This window comes from Nerophis ophidion, linkage group LG20, assembly GCF_033978795.1.
Source record: "Nerophis ophidion isolate RoL-2023_Sa linkage group LG20, RoL_Noph_v1.0, whole genome shotgun sequence".
Taxonomy (NCBI): Eukaryota; Metazoa; Chordata; class Actinopteri; order Syngnathiformes; family Syngnathidae; genus Nerophis; species Nerophis ophidion.
This window is the reverse complement of record NC_084630.1, coordinates 27,666,181-27,686,079: the sequence shown is the minus strand read 5'-3', so window position 1 is coordinate 27,686,079 and position 19,899 is coordinate 27,666,181. Positions and strand designations below refer to the sequence as shown.

At 41.9% G+C, this 19,899-nt stretch overlaps 1 protein-coding gene and 1 long non-coding RNA gene across 2 annotated transcripts in view; one reads left to right on the top strand and one right to left on the bottom strand.

Moving 5' to 3' along the window:
- Window positions 1–7,490, top strand: part of LOC133538941 (syntaxin-3-like) — a 34,104-nt gene extending 26,614 nt beyond the window's left edge. Inside the window, exons 9-10 of the mRNA XM_061880883.1 lie at window positions 3,686–3,796; window positions 6,776–7,490. Coding sequence (XP_061736867.1) covers window positions 3,686–3,796; window positions 6,776–6,853 — 189 coding nt within the window. The 3' untranslated portion in view covers window positions 6,854–7,490. The remainder of the gene's footprint in view (window positions 1–3,685; window positions 3,797–6,775) is intronic.
- A 2,209-nt stretch (window positions 7,491–9,699) lies between these two features.
- LOC133538942 (uncharacterized) lies at window positions 9,700–18,818 on the bottom strand. The gene is made up of 2 exons (XR_009803137.1): window positions 18,514–18,818; window positions 9,700–11,584 (listed from the first exon to the last, which is right to left on the bottom strand). It is a non-coding gene; the product is annotated as an uncharacterized LOC133538942 (long non-coding RNA).
- Window positions 18,819–19,899: the final 1,081 nt, after the last annotated feature.

Below are 19,899 nucleotides of genomic sequence, written 5' to 3'. Positions count from 1 at the left end.
AGATGGATGAAAATATGTGGGCAAAACAAATATTTGATCTCCTGCTGATTTTGTACGTTGGCTGTTATATTTTGGATTATGCGTATTTTGCGGGTGGTCATTTTGTGTACTTAAATTGGAAATACCTCCTCCCTTTTCTATTTTTGATTTAGTTACAGAATTTTGAATGGTCTATTTTTGATCTTTTTTCATGTATTAGGCGCACCTAGGGCGCAATAAAGGGGTCATATTATAATCTTTTTTTTCTAAATGTAAAACACTTCCTTGTGGTCTACATAACATGTAATTGTTCTTCTTTTGTCAAAATGTTGCATGGATGATGTTTTAAAGATCATCTTCAAGTCGCTTTCTGACAGTCGCTTCAGGATGCGCCGTTTTGTGGGCGATCTTTTTTACGTGGCTCACATTCGACAGTGTCTTCTGCCCGTCATCTTTGTTGTAGCGGTGTAGCGTGCAAGGACGGGAGTGGAAGAAGTGTCAAAAGACGGAGCTAACTCTTTTAATGACATTCAGACTTTACTTCAATCAATAACGGAGCAGCATCTCCTCATTCGTGGCTCACTAGTGCAACAACAACGCCAGATATGTCTCCCGTGAAAAACTGTCTGACCGGAACTCTCTAATTACTAAAGGCCAGTTGCAAGGGCTGTGGTCTAAACCCAGACACCAGGGAAGCCGATACCCAACACCGTTCAAACTGACGCGCTGCAGTCTGATATGGTGTTGTAGACTTAGAGGAAAAACGCATCCATGAAGCCAAACAGAAGCGACAGCTCCGCAAGACCAGGAGACAGTTCCTCCCTCTCAGCCAGCCACCCCCCCAGCCATAACCTGCCCTCACTGCAGCTGTTCATTACGCGTAAGGATTGGCCTTATCAACCATCTTTGCACACACAAATCAACGTGAAGTCAACTTCGAAAACGAAGGACGAATATAGCAATCCGGTGCGCCTTACATGTACATACAACCCTGTTTCTATATGAGTTGGGAAAGGTTCAGAGAATCTATTCAAAAGGTTCAGAGAATCTTGAGAAATCACTGCAAGTAAGCGGCATGGCCGGAAACCAATATTGAATGACCGCGACCTTCGATCCCTCAGATGGCACTGTATCAAAAACTGACATCAATCTCTAAAGGATATCACCACATGGGCTCAGGAACACTTCAGAAAACCACTGTCACTAAATACAGTTTGTCGCTACATCTGTAAGTGCAAGTTAAAGCTCTACTATAAGCGAAAGCCATTTATCAACAACATCCAGAAACGCAGCCGGCTTCTCTGGGCCCGAGATAATCTAAGATGGACTGATGCAAAGTGGAAAAGTTTTCTGTGGTCTGACGAGTCCACATTTCAAATTGTTTTTGGAAATATTCGACATTGTGTCATCTGGACCAAAGGGGAAGCGAACCATCCAGACTGTTATCGACGCAAAGTTCAAAAGCCAGCATCTGTGATGGTATGGGGGTGCATTAGTGCCCAAGGAATGGGTAACTTACACATCCGTGAAGGCACCATTATTGCTGAAAGGTACATACAGGTTTTGGAACAACATATGCTGCCATCATTCATTCAGCATGTGTTACAACAGAGTGGCTTCGTAAAAAAAGAGTGCGGGTACTTTCCGGGCCCGCCTGCAGTCCAGACCTGTCTCCCATGGAAAATGTGTGGCGCATTATGAAGCGTAAAATATGACAGTAGAGACCCCGGACTGTTGAACGACTGAAGCTCTACATAAAACAAGAATGGGAATTAATTCCACTTTCAAAGCTTCAAATATTAGTTTCCTCAGTTCCCAAACGTTTATTGAGTGTTGTTAAAAGAAAGTGTGATGGAGCACACTGGTGAACATGCCCTTTCCCAACTACTTTGGCACGTGTTGCAGCCATGAACATCAAATACCTTGTTTTCTTAGTGCATTCAACTGAATATGGGTTGAAAAGAATTTGCAAATCATTGTATTCCGTTTATATGTACATCTAACACAATTTCACAACTCATATGGAAACGGGGTTAGTATAAAAAAATATCAAAAATAGACCATTCATCGGCAGTGCGCCTTATGATCTGGTGCACCCTATGGTCCGGAAAATACGGTACCTATAAATTGAAAATTAACTTGAATTTGGGTATTGCTTTATGATAGAATACAGTACAGAGTAGCCATGTATGTAGAAATGTAAAGAATGCTGAGCAGTTGGCCATTGTTGGCGTTTCTTTTTCTTCATTATTCACATTACCGCACTATGCAAGCGACACTAGAATGGACAAACATTTCCATTTTCTCTGTACTTACTGTCCAGATGACCTTGTAGCTTTAGGTCTGTCTTTGTACTGGTGAATGTTTCAGTCGTTGTCAAAGGCAACGTGAAGGCGTAAGTTAGTGTAGGTAAAGACCCACTCAAAGTCTTAGCATCCATCTTGATGAAAGATAGACATTTTCAAAATAAAGCCATCCATCCATCATCCTCCGCTTATCCGAGGTTGGGTCGCGGGGGAAGCAGCCTAAGCAGGGAAGCCCAGACTTCCCTCTCCCCAGCCACTTCGTCTAGCTCTTCCCGGGGGTTCCCGAGGCGTTCCCAGGCCAGCCGGGAGACATAGTCTTCCCAACGTGTCCTGGGTCTTCCCCGTGGCCTCTTACCGGTTGGACGTGCCCTAAACACCTCCCTAGGGAGGTGTTCGGGTGACATCCTGACCAGATGCCCGAGCCACCTAATCTGGCTCCTCTCGATGTGGAGGAGCAGCTACCTTACCGTGGTAGAGGAGTTTGCGTGTCCCAATGATCCTAGGAGGTTTGTTGTCTGGGGGCTTTAATGCTCCCTGGTAGGGTCTCCCAAGACAAACAGGTACTAGGTGAGTGATCAGACAAAGAGCAGCTCAAAGACTTCTATGGAATTACAACAAAATGGACTCAGATTTCCCTTGCCCGGACGCGGGTCACCGGGGCCCCGCTCTGGAGCCAGGCCCGGAGTTGGGGCACGATGGCGAGCGCCTGGTGGCCGAAGACGCAACGTGGGTCATCCCTCTAATGGGCTCACCACTCACAGGAGGGGCCATAGAGGTCGGGTGCATTGTGAGCTGGGCGGCAGCCGAAGGCAGGGCACTTGGTGGTCCGATCCTCGGCTACAGAAAACAAAGCAAATGTCGTATTTATATTTTCCTAATTAAGTATGTGTCTAAAAGGAAAACTGACCATTGAGGAAAGGCTTCACAATGACTTAGGATTGGAGGGCAACGGTTAAGGTGATGAGGACAAAAACATGGCAGAGGGGTTAGTGCGTCTGCCTCACAATACGAAGGTCCTGAGTAGTCCTGGGTTCAATCAGAACATTTGCGTGGAGTTTGCATGTTCTCCCTGTGACTGCGTGGGTTCCCTCCGGGTACTCCGGCTTCCTCCCACCTCCAAAGACATGCACCTGGGGATAGGTTGATTGGCAACACTAAATGGTCCCTAGTTTGTGAATGTTGTCTGTCTATCTGTGTCGGCCCTGCGATGAGAGAGTGACTTGTCCAGGGTGTACCCCGCCTTCCGCCCGATTGTAGCTGAGATAGGCACCAGCGCCCGCCCCTCCGCGACCCCAAAGGGAATAAGCAGTAGAAAAGGGATGGATGGATGGATATTTTATGTGAGGAACTAATGCGTGTATTCATTGACTCTGGTCATTTCTTGCCCTGGCATCTCTCAGGGTGGCATGATTGACAGAATTGAGAGCAACATGGACCAGTCCGTGGGTTTTGTAGAAAGAGCAGTGGCTGACACCAAAAAAGCTGCCAAGTTCCAGCAGGAGGCACGCAGGGTAAGTCTTTATCATTATTGGTATGACAAATCAGGCCTCGAGTTTTTACTTTTTAAGGGCAAGGCAAGTGTTGCCTTAAAGCAGTGGTTCTCAAATGGGGGTACTTGAAGGTATGCCAAGGGGTACGTGAGATTTTTAAAACATATTCTAAAAATAGCAACAATTCAGAAATCCTTTATAAATATATTTACTGAATAATACTTCAACAAAATATGAATGTAAGTTCATAAACTGTGAAAAGAAATGCCATAATGCAATATTCAGTGTTGACGGTTAGATTTTTTTGTGGACATGTTCCATAAATATTGATGTTAATGATTTTTTTTTTGTGAAGAACTGTTTAGAACAGTGGTTCTTAACCTGGGTTCGATCGAACCCTAGGGGCTCGGTGAGTCGGCCTCAGGGGTTCGGCGGAGACTCCGCCATAAAGGTAAAGACACATCCGACTTATCGTGTAAATAAACACTTCTCCCTATCAGCGTATTATGGATCCATTCTTGAGTTTGAAAAAACAAAACATTTTATTTTTCAGTAAAGAAGGGTTCGGTGAATGCGCATATAAAACTGGTGGGGTTCGGTACCTCCAACAAGGTTAAGAACTACTGGTTTAGAATTAAGTTCATGAATCCAGATGGATCTCTATTACAATCCCCAAAGAGGGCACTTTAAGTTGATGATTACTTCTATATGTAGAACTCTTTATTCATAATCAAACCACTTGTTTATTTTTCAGCAAGTTTTTAGTTATTTTTATATCTTTTTTTCCAAATAGTTCAAGAAAGACCACTACGAATGAGCAATATTTTGCACTGTTATACAATTTAATAAATCAGAAACTGATGACATAGTGCTGTATTTTATTTCTTTATCTCTTTTTTTCAACCAAAAATGCTTTACTCTCATTAGGGGGTACTTAAATTAAAAAAAATGTTCACAGGGGGTACATCACTGAGATAAGTTTGAGAACCACTGGCTTAAAGAAGGGCTCATATTTTAGGGCACCAAGGCAAGTTGGAAGAGCACCAAGGCAAACATTATTTACTTTCTTTACCATGAATTGATTAACATGGACCCCGTCTTAAACAAGTTGAAAAACTTATTCGGGTGTTACCATTTAGTGGTCAATTGTACGGAATATGTACTGAACTGTGCAATCTACTAATAAAAGTTTCAATCAATTCGAGGCAGGGGCTCCAAAGCATGCATACTAGAGATGTCCAATAATATCAGACTGCCAATATCATCGGCCGAAAAATGCTTTAAAATGTGATATCGGTATCGGTTTCGAAAAGTAACATTTATGACTTTTTAAAACGCCACTGTGTACACGGACGTGGGGGGAAGTACAGAGCGCCAATAAACCTTAAAGGCACTGCCTTTGCGTGCTGGCCCAATCATATAATATCTATGGCTTTTTACACACACACAAGTGAATGCAAGCATACTTGGTCAACAGCCATTCAGGTCACACTAAGGGTAGCCGTATAAACAACTTTAACACTGTTACAAATATGCGCCACACTGTGAACCCACACCAAACAAGAATGACAAACGCATTTCGGGAAAAACATCCACACCGTAACACAACATAAACACAACAGAACAAATACCCAGAACCCCTTGCAGGACAATTTCTTCCGGGACGCTACAATATACACCCCCGGCCCCGCATCACCTCAACCTCCTCATGCTCTCAAAGGGAGAGCATGTCCCAAATTCCAAGCTGCTGTTTTGAGGCATGTTAAAAAAAAATGATGCACTTTGTGACTTCAATAATAAAAATGGCAGTGCTATGTTGGCATTTTTCTTCCATAACTTGAGTTGATTTATTTTGGAAACATTTTTTGCATTGTTTAATGCATCCAGCAAGGAATCACAAAAAAAATAGGCATAATAATTTGTTAATTCCACGATTGTATATTTTGGAATCAGTTGACATCGGAATCGGTAATTAAGAGTTCGACAATATCGAAATATCGGCAAAAAAGCCATTATCGGACATCTCTAATGCAAACATATATATATATATATATATATAAAAATAACTTAATTCATTTGTTTGTTGTAAAAGGTATAATAAAACCGTTCGATGCAGGTTATAAAAGCTCCTCTTGGCTGCGACATATGACGTATACACGCTGCGATTAAGCGCACAGATGGACTTTTTAAAAAATAAAAAATAAATACATTCTTAATAAAAAGTGTTGTCTTTTTTTAATATCCCAAAAAAACTAAACTTTTTTTCACAATATTTTTTTAAAAGAAGGTAAATAAATAAATTCTTCTTTTTTTAAATCGATTTTTGAATATGAAAAAAATTTCAGCACCCATACTCAATTGTGTTTCTCACCTTCTTTATCAATGTGTTGGCACCCTTGACAGTATTTGGCCCCATGGTGGATTATTCAGCAGTTGAATTCAATAAACAAAAAGTACAGAGGCCCAACCACCAATATAAGTTAAAGTACCAATTGACACACACTCACTAGGTGTGGTGAAATTATTCTGTGCATTTGACCCATTACCCTTGATCACCCCCTGGGAAGTGAGGGGAGCGGTGGGCAGTAGCGGTGGCTACGCCCGGGAATAATTTTTAGTGCTTTAACCCCCAATTCCAACCTCAATATGAGGGATTCTTTGTTTGGGGACTCAGCTTCACGCAATGATTTTCGGGCAAATGGACGATAATCAAACGGTATGAGAAAACCGGAAAAAATTGTGTTGAAATTTGAATTATACGAAAGTCGGGGCCTACGAAAACCAAAGTTATGACTGTACCAAACTTAATTGAAGATTTGTCCAACTGCTGTTGTAGAAAATAATTGCTTCCGCTTTGTCTGCAATATCATACTGTAACCATTTCATAATTATGACCAAAATGAAAAGTATTCTGTTGTATTTACCCATTTCTGTCTCATACTAACATTTGTTTTTCATCTCTTTTTTTGTCTCCCTGTCCTTCTTCTGCACGCTGTCAAGAAACAAATGATGATCTTCTGTTGCTGTGTGATACTGTGCTTAATCCTCGGTTCATTTTTGTACAGCTTTATAAAATAGAAACTGTGTTTACATCCTTTGACTGGCGACGTCAAAACAATAAAAGGAAAATCATCTAAACTGTAATCTGATATTTTTACATAAAAAAAAAGGTGAACATCCTCTGCTTGGATTTGACGCAGTGTAATGATGTTGCTTTCATTGACTACAGTACACCCATATATCTGCCACCAACTTAAATGCACTGAAAATAGTTGAAAAGTTGATGTGTCACGCATGACAAAGGTCTAATACACCTACCGTATTTCCTTGAATAGCCGCCGGGGCGTTAACTAATTTAAAACATCTTCTCACAACCGCGCTCATTCAATGCATGCGGTAAAAGTAAGCAGGCGCTATTAATTTTAAAACCTCTTCTCACCCCTGCACTCATCAATGGCATGCAGCAAATAATTGAGTGTGATAAAAGCAAAAATTCATATAAAATTAATCTGCGGCCGCGGCCCGGTGGTTGGGGACCACTGCTCTACAACATGTCTTTGCGCCCACCTTTGCACCATGCTATTTGCGTGCCAGTAGGACGCATACATTTCGCTGCTTCTCATACGAGATTGCAATGCATACTTGGTCAACAGCCATACCATTTACACTGAGGGTTGGGATATAACTCTTACTAATATGCGCCACACTCTGTGAACCCTAACCAAACAAGAAAAACAAACACATTTCTGGAGAACATTGGCTCTGTAACACATTATAAACGCAACATAAGAATTACCCAGAATTCCAATGCATCCATGACTATTGGCCATATTATACACGCGCCCCCAACCCCACCCACCTCAACCGACGCACGGAGGGGGTGGTTCTGGTGCTAGCGGGTGAATTCTGGGTAAATCTTATGTTGCGTTTATTATGTGTTACAGAGCCAATGTTCTCCAGAAATGTGTTTGTCATTCTTGTTTGGTGTGGGTTCACAGAGTGTGGCACATTTTAGTAAGAGTGTTAAAATTGTTTTATAGCACAACCATCAGTGTGATCTGTATGGCTGTGGAACAAGATCCCTGGTTTACACACATTAAAAGCAAAAAAACCTCCTCCACCATTTTGAAAATGATGGCAGGGGAAGCATTACTCATGACGTCACGAATTTGACCAGGCGATAAAAGTAAACATGTGCTAATAAATTTAGGGAGCGAGTTTTGCCCGGCAGTAATTCAAGGCAGGCGCATATTACATCCCCGGCAGCCATTCAAGGAAATACTGTATTTTAATTGACATGAATATATGTGGGCAAAATAAGTATTTGATCTCCTGCTGATTTTGTAAGTTGGCTATTATATTCTGTATTCTGTGTATTTTTTGGGTGGTCATTTTGTGTACCTAGTTTGGAAATACTTTCTCCCTTTTCTGCTTTTAATTTAATTACCGTATTTTCCGGACCATAGGGTGTACCAAATTATAAGGTGCACTGCCGATGAGCGGGTCTAGTCAGGTCTGTTTTCATTCAAAAGTCGCACCATATTATTGAGCGCAATAAAGGGGTCATATTATGATTTTTTTTTTCTAAATGTAAAACCAATCTTTGTGGTCCACATAAACATGTAAAGATGGTTGCATAAATTATGTTTTACAGATCATCTTCAAGTCGTTTTCTGACAGTCGCTTTAGTATGCGCCGTTTTGTTACGTGGCTCACCTTCGGCAGCTTTTTTTCTCCGTCATCTTTGGTTTAGCAGTGTAGCGTGCAAGGACGGGAGTGGAAGAAGTGTCAAAAGATGGAGCTAACTGTTTTAATGACATTCAGACTTTACTTCAATCAATAAAAGAGTAGCCTCTCCTCATCTGTGGCACACTAGTGCAACAACAACGCCGGATATGTGTCCCGTGAAAAACTGTACGACCGGAAGTCTCTAATAACTAAAGTTCCTTGGGTGTATAATCTCAACTCACTTTACCGGTATGTTTTAGCGCTTTCAGGTGGATTTCTCTGACGGATATAAGTAAGAACTTTACACTACTTTATATTAGAAATGGCAACAGTGGAGGATGAATTTCCCATAACAAGAAAAAAGACAAAAAGAAGAAGCTTATCGACTATTGAGTCGGCACGGACTACAAAGTCGGATGCGCGCAAATTTTCAGGACTTATGCAGATCCAAATACAGATCAGCAGGTACCAGAAAGTAAGAAAAGTTGCTTTTGTATAATATTGTGAAACAAAACGTCAGATAACATGTCTTACCTTATACACACACCATAATAATACTGGTAAGTTGAAGCACAGTACCATCCATAAGCGGTGCGGCTTCATAGCTTACCAAAGTCATGCTAAAACATTTTGATAGATTTTTGAGCGGCGTGAGTAATGTTCTATACTTTCAATGGAACATATAAAATGCTGGTGTTGTTTACTTGAGTCATACTGCAGTCTACACGTACCTCTCATTTGTGACTGCCATCTACTGGTCACACTTATCATTTCACTGTGTACAAAATAAAATAGTTTCAAGGTTGGTAAGCACAACCAAAATTATCCCGTTCATTAGGCGCACTGTCGAGTTTGAGAAAATGAAAGGATTTTAAGTGCGCCTTTTAGTCTGAAAAATACGGTAACCTAGATTCTGGTGAGGAGCGATGTATGTGCTATGCCTTGTTTTGACTCCTCGAGTGTAGAATTCTTTTTTCTCACCTTCTTCTTGTCATGTCTTATTTTTGTGCTGAATAAAAAAGAAAATATTGCTGGAATGTAATCCACGCTGCATCTTAGGTTCCGACACTTCTTTACAGTCCATCAATATTACAGTGGGTTTGTTTCATCATAGAAAGACAGAATAAAGTATAAAAGGTTATACTGTCAAGAGTTTGTTTGTGACAAACCCCAATATGCAGAGAAGGAGGCAGGCATTTTGTAAGGAAACATAATTTAATTCAAAACTAACACAAAACCAAACAAAAGGTACAAACAAAAACTGTGCACGTGGGCGGATAACAAACAAAAGTTCTAGTTCCCTAGCATGGGAACTAGAAAATAAACGGAGCTTAGCATGGAAGCTAGCAAAAACAAAAAGGCCTAGTGTGGAAACTAGCAGGTCTCGACCAGGAAACAGAAGTTGTACATTAAATATGAAAACAAACTTGAAAGCAGGGAACAAAAGGCAGTAAGCTAAAAACCGCAATCAGATAAAGCTTACCGCAATGCTGCATTGACAAAACACGACACGACAGATAGCAACGACAAGAGCGACATCGACATGACAATAATCCAGCACTGACTGGAGGAACAAAGCAGGTAAAAAAGGAGCGGGCTGATTGACACCAGGTGTGGCCAGGTGCCAATCAGCCGCAGCTGTGGGGAAAACAGCACACAGGGAGACAAACAGGAAGCTGAACCCAAATAAGATTGCTGACAGGAACTAAGGACAGGGAATACTAAACACGCATAGAGGAAAAACTAAAACACAAACAAACTGTGAGTGGCAAGCCTGACTTATACTGTAAATTGATCGAAATATATGTAATTGTTTCCCTACCAACCAAAAAGCATTATGGCCCTCACAGACCGTTATGTGTCCATGAAACACAAATTGGCCCAGTCCCTATCAGAAAGTATTCTTAATCTTATCTCCTTATATACGTGTCACAGAAACAAGCACTTCCATTCAAACATCTCTAAGAGAAGACTGTCAATGGACGTCAGGGACAGGATTGTAGGCCTGCAAGATTACTGATGGACTGCAAGACTATCAACAAGAAGCTTGTTGAGAAAGCGAGTTAGGGAAGGTTGTTGACTAACACCTGAATGCTTGAGACAAGTTTTGGGGACAATGTAATGTAGTCACATGACTCCAAAACTGAGCTAATTGTGTCAGTCGTACTATTTACTTTTTTTTCCAGCTCCGTAAACACTTCTCCGCTCTCTACCTATGATCTCACATCGTAAGGTTCTCACAGGCAACACCACTCGTTAAAAGGTTCTCCAAGATGGCTCCTTTTGTGGCATGCTCCAACCCCCACAGAGGTGGTCTCTGACAGCAGTCCTCAGTTTTCATTGGCTTTATGGGAGGCATTCTACAGGTCCTTGAACGCTTCACCATGTCTGTTATCTGCCAACACCCCCAAAGCGAAGGTCAGAGGCAGCGGACCAACCAGGACCATGAAGCGGCCATCCCCTGCGTCTGCCTTTAGCGTCGCTCGACTTTGTCAACCAACTTTCCCACAGTTCCTTCATCAGCTCAGCCACACTCCTTTCCATATGGCTTATGGGTTCCAACCTCGCCCTACGATGAGATGGCGACTTGTCCAGGGTGTGCACCCGCTTTCCGCCCGAAAGCAGCTGAGATAGGCTCCAGCTACCCCCCGCAACCCAAACATGGACAAGCGGTAGAAAATGGGTGGATGGATGTATGGGTTCCAACCTCTTGCGTTTCAATCCTTGGATCAGAAACCCTGGTGCCATTGGTATCAGCCTGTCTATGCTAGGCTCATGATGTGGCTGAGCTGATAAAGGAACTTTGGGAAAGTCGGTTTACTAAGTCGAGCGACGCTAAAGGCAGACGCAGCCGATGGCCGCTTCATGGTCCTGGTTGGTCCACTCCCTCTGACCCGTGTAGGACATCATTGTGTAATCAATGTCTGGCCAACCGTCATCGCACACCAGGTGGGTCAGATGGTACGGCAGTCGTCCCGTGTCATGCCTCTTGCCACAGAATCTAAGAAGCCGGACCCCAGCTACGTCGGCCCGTACTCCTGGCTGGTCGACGGTCACCCCAATTTCACAGTTAAGGCGTTCCTGGAAGTGATAAGGAGGGGGAAGCGGGTATTAGTGTCTGATTAACTGCGAAGGGTATGGCACAGAGAAGCGCACTTGGGTCGCCAGGTCCCTTAATCTCGTCTTTGATATTTACCACAGTTTTTCTTGATGAGCCAGGTAAGCCACCAAGGGGCGTCCACTGAGGGATGTATGATACTGTTATGATCGCCTGGGGTCTCATGAGCCCAGTCTCTCTCTGCTTGCTGAAGTTGGGCGATCTACTGTTGCCAGGGTCATCGGGTGAACCAACCACTAATCAGCACTGTGGCTACTGAGGCTGATTTAATGCATGGTTACATTTTTCCTGGCAATTACTCTGGAAAAACCACCGAGACTCCTCATCCTGCTTCTCCCTGTTCGAGGCTCCCACTCAGGTTCGCACTCCCTCCCCCTGCGTGTTAAGCGTAGCTGTTTCCTGTTGTGAACAACAGTTTTGATTTTGTATAGTTCACCATGTGCTTCCTCAATCATCCTTTTCGTACCCTTACCTGCTCTTAAAGACTTTGGAATTTGTTTTTGCTTCCGCTTCTGGATCTTTGGGTACACACCACACAATTGGTTTGGATAGATAGTTCTTTATTGATTCCTTCAGGAGAGTTCCTTCAGGAAAATTAAAAGGCACGTGCCTGCCTGTTTGTCAGCATGTCGCCAACTTACTATACACCATAACTTTCTACCTTAGGTGTAATAATGTAAGTGTGGAATCCTCATTTTTGTTAATCGAACAATGAAATGCTGAAAAATGTCCTACGGGGAGGCACTTGTCATGGTTTTCTTTCTACAGGGAGGCAGAGGTAAGTGCCAGCGTCCATTGGTGCCAATGTGTCATCATGGGGATCAGACTTTAACCACCAGGTAACACAGCGTTTGGGCGCCGGTACTTTGTGTCAAAATAAAGGTAGAACCACATTTTTTTGGGTTTTATAAGAAAAAATAAATGAAAAACTATGTGAACATTTTTTTACCTGAAGAAAATGATTCTGTTTATTTTTCTTGTTATCTTAACAATGAGCAACTTATATTAACATTATTTAGAGAACATTAATTTAAAAGTGTAAAAATAAGCAGGGCTAAATTGGGGTCCTAAGCAGAGTTTTATTTGCATCCCCCCCACCCCCTGTTGAATCATTTACATTGTGCCAAATATGCCTTTGTGTGCGAACCACGTGTCGGCATACAAACGGTTAATTCATTCATTCATTTTGAATGCCACTTGAAGCCATCGGGGCCTGCCATTTGGATGACATCACTATCTGTAACGGCCATTTTGAAAAGCTTTGACAGTGAGCTGCACTTCTGACGTGTTTATTTCCACAATTGTCGTAGTGATAACTTTGTTGGATCAGAAACGTTTTAAATTCAATACCCCCCCATGCAACTGGCTGCTTGACTTCCTCACAGACAGACCCCAGTCTGTGAGAGTGGGCGACAACACCTCCAGTGCCATCTCCCTGAGCACCGGCTCTCCAGGGTCTGCGTCCTGCATACTTGCCAACCCTCCCGGATTTTCCGGGAGACTCCCGAAATTCAGCGCCTCTCCCGAAAACCTCCCAGGACAAATTCTCTCCCGAAATTCAGGCGGACCTGGAGGCCACGCCCCCTACAGCTCCAAGCGGACCTGAGTGACGTGTCGACAGTCTGTTTTCACGTCCGCTTTCCCACAGTATAAAGAGCGTGCCTGCCCAATGACGTAATAACTGTAGAATGATCGAGGGCGAGTTCTTGGTTTCTTATGTGGGTTTATTGTTAGGCAGTTTCATTAAAGTCCTCCCAGCCCGGTAATAACACAACAACAGCAGTCAGATTTCCGTCTACCGTAAAGCAGTTTGTCTGCCATAAGCTCCAATGTTGTGAACTTGTGACACTCTTAAACAGGACAATACTGCCATCTATTGTACATAGAATAGAATAGAATGTAGAATAGAATGTACTTTATGTAATTTAGCACCACAGTTCGCTCACAATAAACAATGATAATAATAAATAATATGTATAATATATTATACATATAATATATTTAATATATGAATAATAAAAATATATTCTACATTTAAGTGCAGTCAAGGAACATATGCATTATACAGTCTGATAGCTGTCGGTATGAAGACCTCCTGTGTCGTTCCGTGTTACATTTTGGGAGTCTGAGCCTTCCACTGAATGTGCTCATTCTCTCCGCAAAGTCCGAGTGTAGTGGGTGGGAGGTGTTGTCCATAATGGCTAGGAGTTTTGCTAGACTTCTTCTCTGCCAGAGAGTCTAGCTGTGGTTAGAAAAATTGTGACAGAGATTAGAACAAAGATGGACATTTCAACCCTTAACTCAACAATGAGTAGATGAGTGTTATGTGTGTGTATATGTGTAAATAAATGAACACTGAAATTCAAGTATTTCTTTTATATATGTATATATGTGTATATATATATATATATATATATATATATATATATATATATATATATATATATATATATATATATAGCTAGAATTCACTGAAAGTCAAGTATTATATATATACATCCATTTTCTACCGCTTATTCCCTTTTGGGGTTGCGGGGGGCGCTGGCGCCTATCTCAGATACAATCGGGCGGAAGGCGGCATACACCCTGGACAAGTCGCCACCTCATCGCAGGGCCAATATTATATCCATCCATCCATTTTTTACCGCTTATTCCCTTTTGGAGTTTGCGGGGGGCGCTGGCGCCTATCTCAGCTACAATCGGGCGGAAGGCGGAGTACACCCTGGACAAGTCCCCACCTCATCGCAGGGCCAATATTATATATATATATATATATATATATATATATATATATATATATATATATATATATATATTTAATATATATATATTAAATATTTGACTCTTAACCACGCCCCGCGCTCCACCCGCGCTCCATCCTTGATCATCCCCCCCAACCCCCCACCCCCCGAAATCGAAGGTCTCAAGGTTGGCAAGCATGGCGTCCTGAGACCGCTGCTGTTCATGCTGATGACCCATGACTGCTGCGCCAGGTCCACTAAAAACCACATTGTAAAGTAAGCGGTCGACAGAACATGGACTACAGCGAGGTGGTGAAACATCTGGTTGACTGGTACGGAACCAATAACCTGGTCCTGAACGTCGACAAGACCAAGGAGATCATCGTCGACTTCAAGACGCACCTGTCCAGCCACACTCCACTCTTCATCAACGGCACAGAATTGGAGTTTGTAAGCAGATAACTGACAATATGACCTGGTCCCTACACACCGGAGCTCTTGTAAAAAGAGCTCAGCAGCGCATGAACTTTTTGCGTTGGATGAAAAGAGCACAACTTCCTTCCCCCATTTTCACCACATTCTACAGAGGCACTATACAGAGCCTACTGACCCACTGCATCTCTGTCTGGACTGGAGCCAGCAATGCCTCAGGCTGGAAGTCTTGTGTTGAGGCTGGCGGAGAAGATCATCAGGACTCCTCTTCCTCCTATCTTGGGAATCGCAAAAAGCCACTACTTGACCAGGTTTTTAGAAAATCTGCAGAGACTCCTCCCACCTCCACCAAGAACTGCTTTCACTGCTGGACTCTAGAAAGAGGTTCCGTAGCCTCCGTAGCAGGACCTCCAGGTTCTGCAACAGCTTCTTCCCTCAGGCCGTAAGACTCTTGAACGCATCATAATAATGCCCTCAATTCCCCCCAAAAACGGATTAACTCGCTGGAATATAAAGACAATATAACATACATCCATAAACTTGGATGCATATGCAAAAGTGCAATATATTTATCGGTACAGTAATCTTTTTAGTTATATCTGCACCTTATTGCTCTTTTATTCTGCACTACTATGAGCTAATGCAACAACATTTCGTTCTTATCTGTACTGTAAAGTTCTAATTTGAATGACAATAAAAGGAAGTCTAAGTCTAAGACTCTAAGTCTAAATGTCTCACAGTCTCTCTGTCTGGCTGTGGGTGGCTAGACAATCGCTTTAAGCTAGCGTTTTAGTTAGTTAGCCCCGAGCTCGTGGCAGGATTCTGTCAGCTTAGTGTCGTGTTTTGTGATCATGTTTTGTTTAGTTGTGTTATGTTACTTCAAGACTCCATTAGTTCCTGTTTGTTCACTCCTTTGTTTTGTTTCCATGACAACTCATTGGTTTCACCTGTACTCATTTGGACTCGCACCTGATTTGTTTAGGAGTCACACACCTGTGTTAATCATGTCACTCTTATTTGAGCTTGTAGTTGCCAGGCAGTCGGCCTGGCGTCAATGTTGTTGTTCTTTTCATGCTCTGGTCATGCTAGTTCTTTTCATAGTTTATGCTGCTTGTTTCACATCACAGTAAGTGTTTTTTTTGGTTTCATGTCCATAGTCTGTCTAAGAGTTAGTTTTTGTTTCCATGGGCTAAGTTTGTGTCTCCACCTTGTGCGCGCCATTTGTTTGTACTTTTCTTAGTTAATGATTAAATCATGTTTTTACCTGCACGCCATGTTCCGAATATGTTCCTGTCTGCCTTCCTGGGAGAACGACCCCGCAGCAAGCTGCGACCCCCACCATCTTGACACTTAGGGGGTTTGTTCCGCAGCAAGTCTTTAATTTCTATGGGACCGAAAAGGGTGCCAAAGTGCACTTTTGTGTTAATGTCAGCGGTGACTATTTCATTTTGTTGAACACTCTCAGAATAATCATTACAAATATTATTTTTGCCAGAAATATTCACAAACACAAGGTAAGTTTTTTTCCTATTTTTGTTTTTTATTGTAGCAACATAGTGGTTAACGTGTTGGGGCTCACCGACAAGACTGTGTGTGTGTGTGTGTGTGTGTGTGTGTGTGTGTGTGTGTGTGTGTGTGTTCTGCCCTCACTATATGTATTGAGGTTATACAACTTGGCAGACAGCAAACAATCCAAGATGTTCCAAAATAATTAATACAAAACAATGAGCTATGTGATTTAAATAACATACTGAAATATAAAACACAGTCGTGTGCCGTCAGGGCCAGCAAGGCCTCCTCTGCTGGTCTAACTTAACCAGAAATCATGATCATAATTAAAGATTTTTTCTATTTTTACTTTCCCTAAATATCTAAAAACTTTCATATTTTCTTCATGTCATATGATGCTCCTTCCAGTGCTGTTGTTTTTAGTTTTAGTTTGTATCCAATCAGATTTCAGCTAGCTTATGTTGCCATGCTGCACCAAATCTGCCCGAGGCCTTCGGAATCAACAATGGCAAACGGGGACATACAGTTGATAGACAGTTGCGATAGCCAATCAGATCACGAGTTGTTGTCAGTAAAGCCTTCTAGCTGGCCTCACCTTGAACGTGACATCTACACCTCCTGTGATTGGATACTCATAGCGGATGAATTTGAGAACACATAGAGTTGAGAGACAGTTGCGAAAGCCAATCAGATCACAATTTGTTGAAAGTATCCTTTCCAAGGAGCCTGATGTTAACAAGACTGTGATTGGAAACTCACTTGTCATTCCAAAGTGAGTATCCAATCATATGTTGCTATTTAGCAGTAAGCGGGAAGTGCTGATCCACAACGAAGGAGAACAAAACATTGACTAGGTGGCAGATATATATTTTCAAGGCCATTTTCAAGAAGGATATTTAAAGAGAAACTACATCTTGTTAGACAATGTCGGCCAACCCCGGAAATTAGCTCAGCTGTTCTGGCGATGAAATGGGGAAATGCTTGCCATTTCCCTTTGAATAAGCTGACAACAAGGGGTATAACTGGCTTGAGTCGGCTCTCTTGGTTGCTTTGTTGGGTCTGGCCCATTCTCTGGCCATACTCCCTCCACCCCAGCAGACGATGGCGTGGAACACCGCAGAGGCCACCACAGTGTATATGTTTATTTTACTTTTAATTCATAGCTGTATGTAGAAGTGGCTGGTTGCATCAGCTCTGCTCTTTAATGTCTTTAATGTTCTTTGTGTTCTTTGATGTTGTAAGAGGGATGTCTACTATGGCTATGAGTTGTTTTTTTTCCCCCTTGGCCTCAGTCTGGACCCCCTCTCAAGAGGCCCAGGCTTAGACCGATTTTTTAATTTAATTTAATTTTAATCGTTTAAACACTTGTTTACCTGTATCTCACCTTTTTGTAAGGGGCGCCGGAAGTTGGCAGACACGTCAGCGATCCTGTTCTGTCTAACTGTAATGTTTGTCTGATCTTGAATGGGATTGTGCTGAAAATTGTTATTTCCCCTCGGCGATTAATAAAGTATGTCTGATTCTGATTCTAATTGTACGGCTTCGATAAGTGTTATGAATTTTTCAAATATAAAAAAAAAATCACTTTTAATATGTTTTTTGCAATTTTAATTTTGACATTTTTTTTTATTTTGATTGATTGAAACTTTTATTAGTAGATTGCAGAGTACAGTACATATTCCGTACAATTGACCACTAAATGGTAACACCCAAATAAGTCCACGTTGATCTATTCATGGTAAGTACCACATAAGATATATTTTAATTGCTAAAGCATTTTAATTGTTTTCTAAATGCACCAGATAATAACTACTTTGTACACTGTTGATATGTTTCAATGCCCAGTAGTGCGTACATGTGTTTCTGTATAGTATTTCTCCCGCAATGGTCATGTGGTGACATTAATGTTGGTATTTTGAGAGGTAATTATTGAAGTCTGACATCACTGAAGGCCTAGGTGGGATACACACGGTCGACTGGTAATACACAATATGTAAATACTAGCTTTACACAAATATACAATACTATCATCAAAGAAATACTACTGAGTGTTGAAACTGTTTTGATGGTGGAAATAGCTTGACTAGCAGCCATTTTAAGTCCTCAAAACAGCGCACAAAAATTGTTTTTCCATGAACATCTTACTATCAAATTGAACCACTTTCCACCTTAATATTGAAGTATATAAACAAGTTCAACAGTTTACTTACAGTCTTATCTTTTCCAAGGCATGTAATAGCTAACACAATTTTGTCTGCTTCTCATTTGTCTCATAAACTGACTTCCTGAAATCGTCGACCCGGAAGTGAACAAATCAAACGTAGTAATTTCCTATCGCCACTAGATGTCAGTAAGAGTCAGTAAAATGTGAGCAAATCTGCTGGGTCAAAAGTATACATACAGCAATGTTAATATTTAGTTACATGTCCCTCGGCAAGTTTCACTGCAATAAGGCACTTTTGGTAGCCATCCACAAGTTTCTGGCAAACTTCTGGTTGAATTTTTGACCACTCCTCTTGACAAAATTGGTGCAGTTCAGCTAAATTTGTTGATTTAGCCATTCCTTTACCACTTTTGGCTTGTGTTTGGGGTCATTGCCCTGACATCACATGGAGAAAGATAAGACCTTGTGGAGGAAAGTTCTATGGTCAGATACAACATAAATTGAGCTGTTTAGCCATAATACCCAGCAATATGTTTGGAGGAGAAAAGGTGAAGCGTTTAATCCGAGGAACACCAATCCGACCGTCAAGCATGGTGGTGGTAGTATATACTCTGGGCCTGTTTTGCTGCCAATGGAACTGGTGCTTTACAGAGTGGGACAATGAAAAAGGAGGATTTCCTCCAAATTCTTCAGGACAACCTAAAATCATCAGCCCGGAGGTTGGGTCTTGGACGCAGTTGGGTGTTCCAACAGGACAATGACCCCAAACACACGTCAAAAGTGGTGAAGGAATGGCTAAATCAGGCTAGAATTAAGGTTTTAGAATGGCCTTCCCAAAGTCCTGACTTAAACGTGTGGACAATGCTAAAGAAACAAGTCTGTGTCAGAAAACCAACACATTTAGCTGAACTGCTCCAATTTTGTCAAGAGAGTTGGTCAAAAATTCAACCAGAAGCTTGTGGATGGCTACCAAAAGCGCCTTATTGCAGTTAAACTTGCCAAGTGTTAAAATAATCATGTATATATATTATCACACAAACTTTAGTATGCTTAAAGTCCGTTGCTCTAGTTATTAGCTATTGTGCTCAAGTTAGACATTTTTTAATCTGTGCAAGGATGAAACTTTTTGTCTGAGGGGTGGCCTCAGCCGCAAATGTTATCGTTGTTTTAGGCCACTAACAGCCAAGGACTTCAACGAAGCTAAGACGACAGCATGCAGACGAAGCAGAGACAAGGCCGCTAACAGCTAGGGACATTAAGGACCTCAACGCAGATAAGACGGCAGCATTCAGACAAAGCGGAGACAAGGCAAAATCACAAGGCCCCCAGCACATTCCGTCACTTATTGTGCATCCTGGACCTGCTTTGCATAATATATGTGACCAGTCCTTTTAGAGGCAGCCTCAGTGATGTTGACTGTGGAACTCCTGAA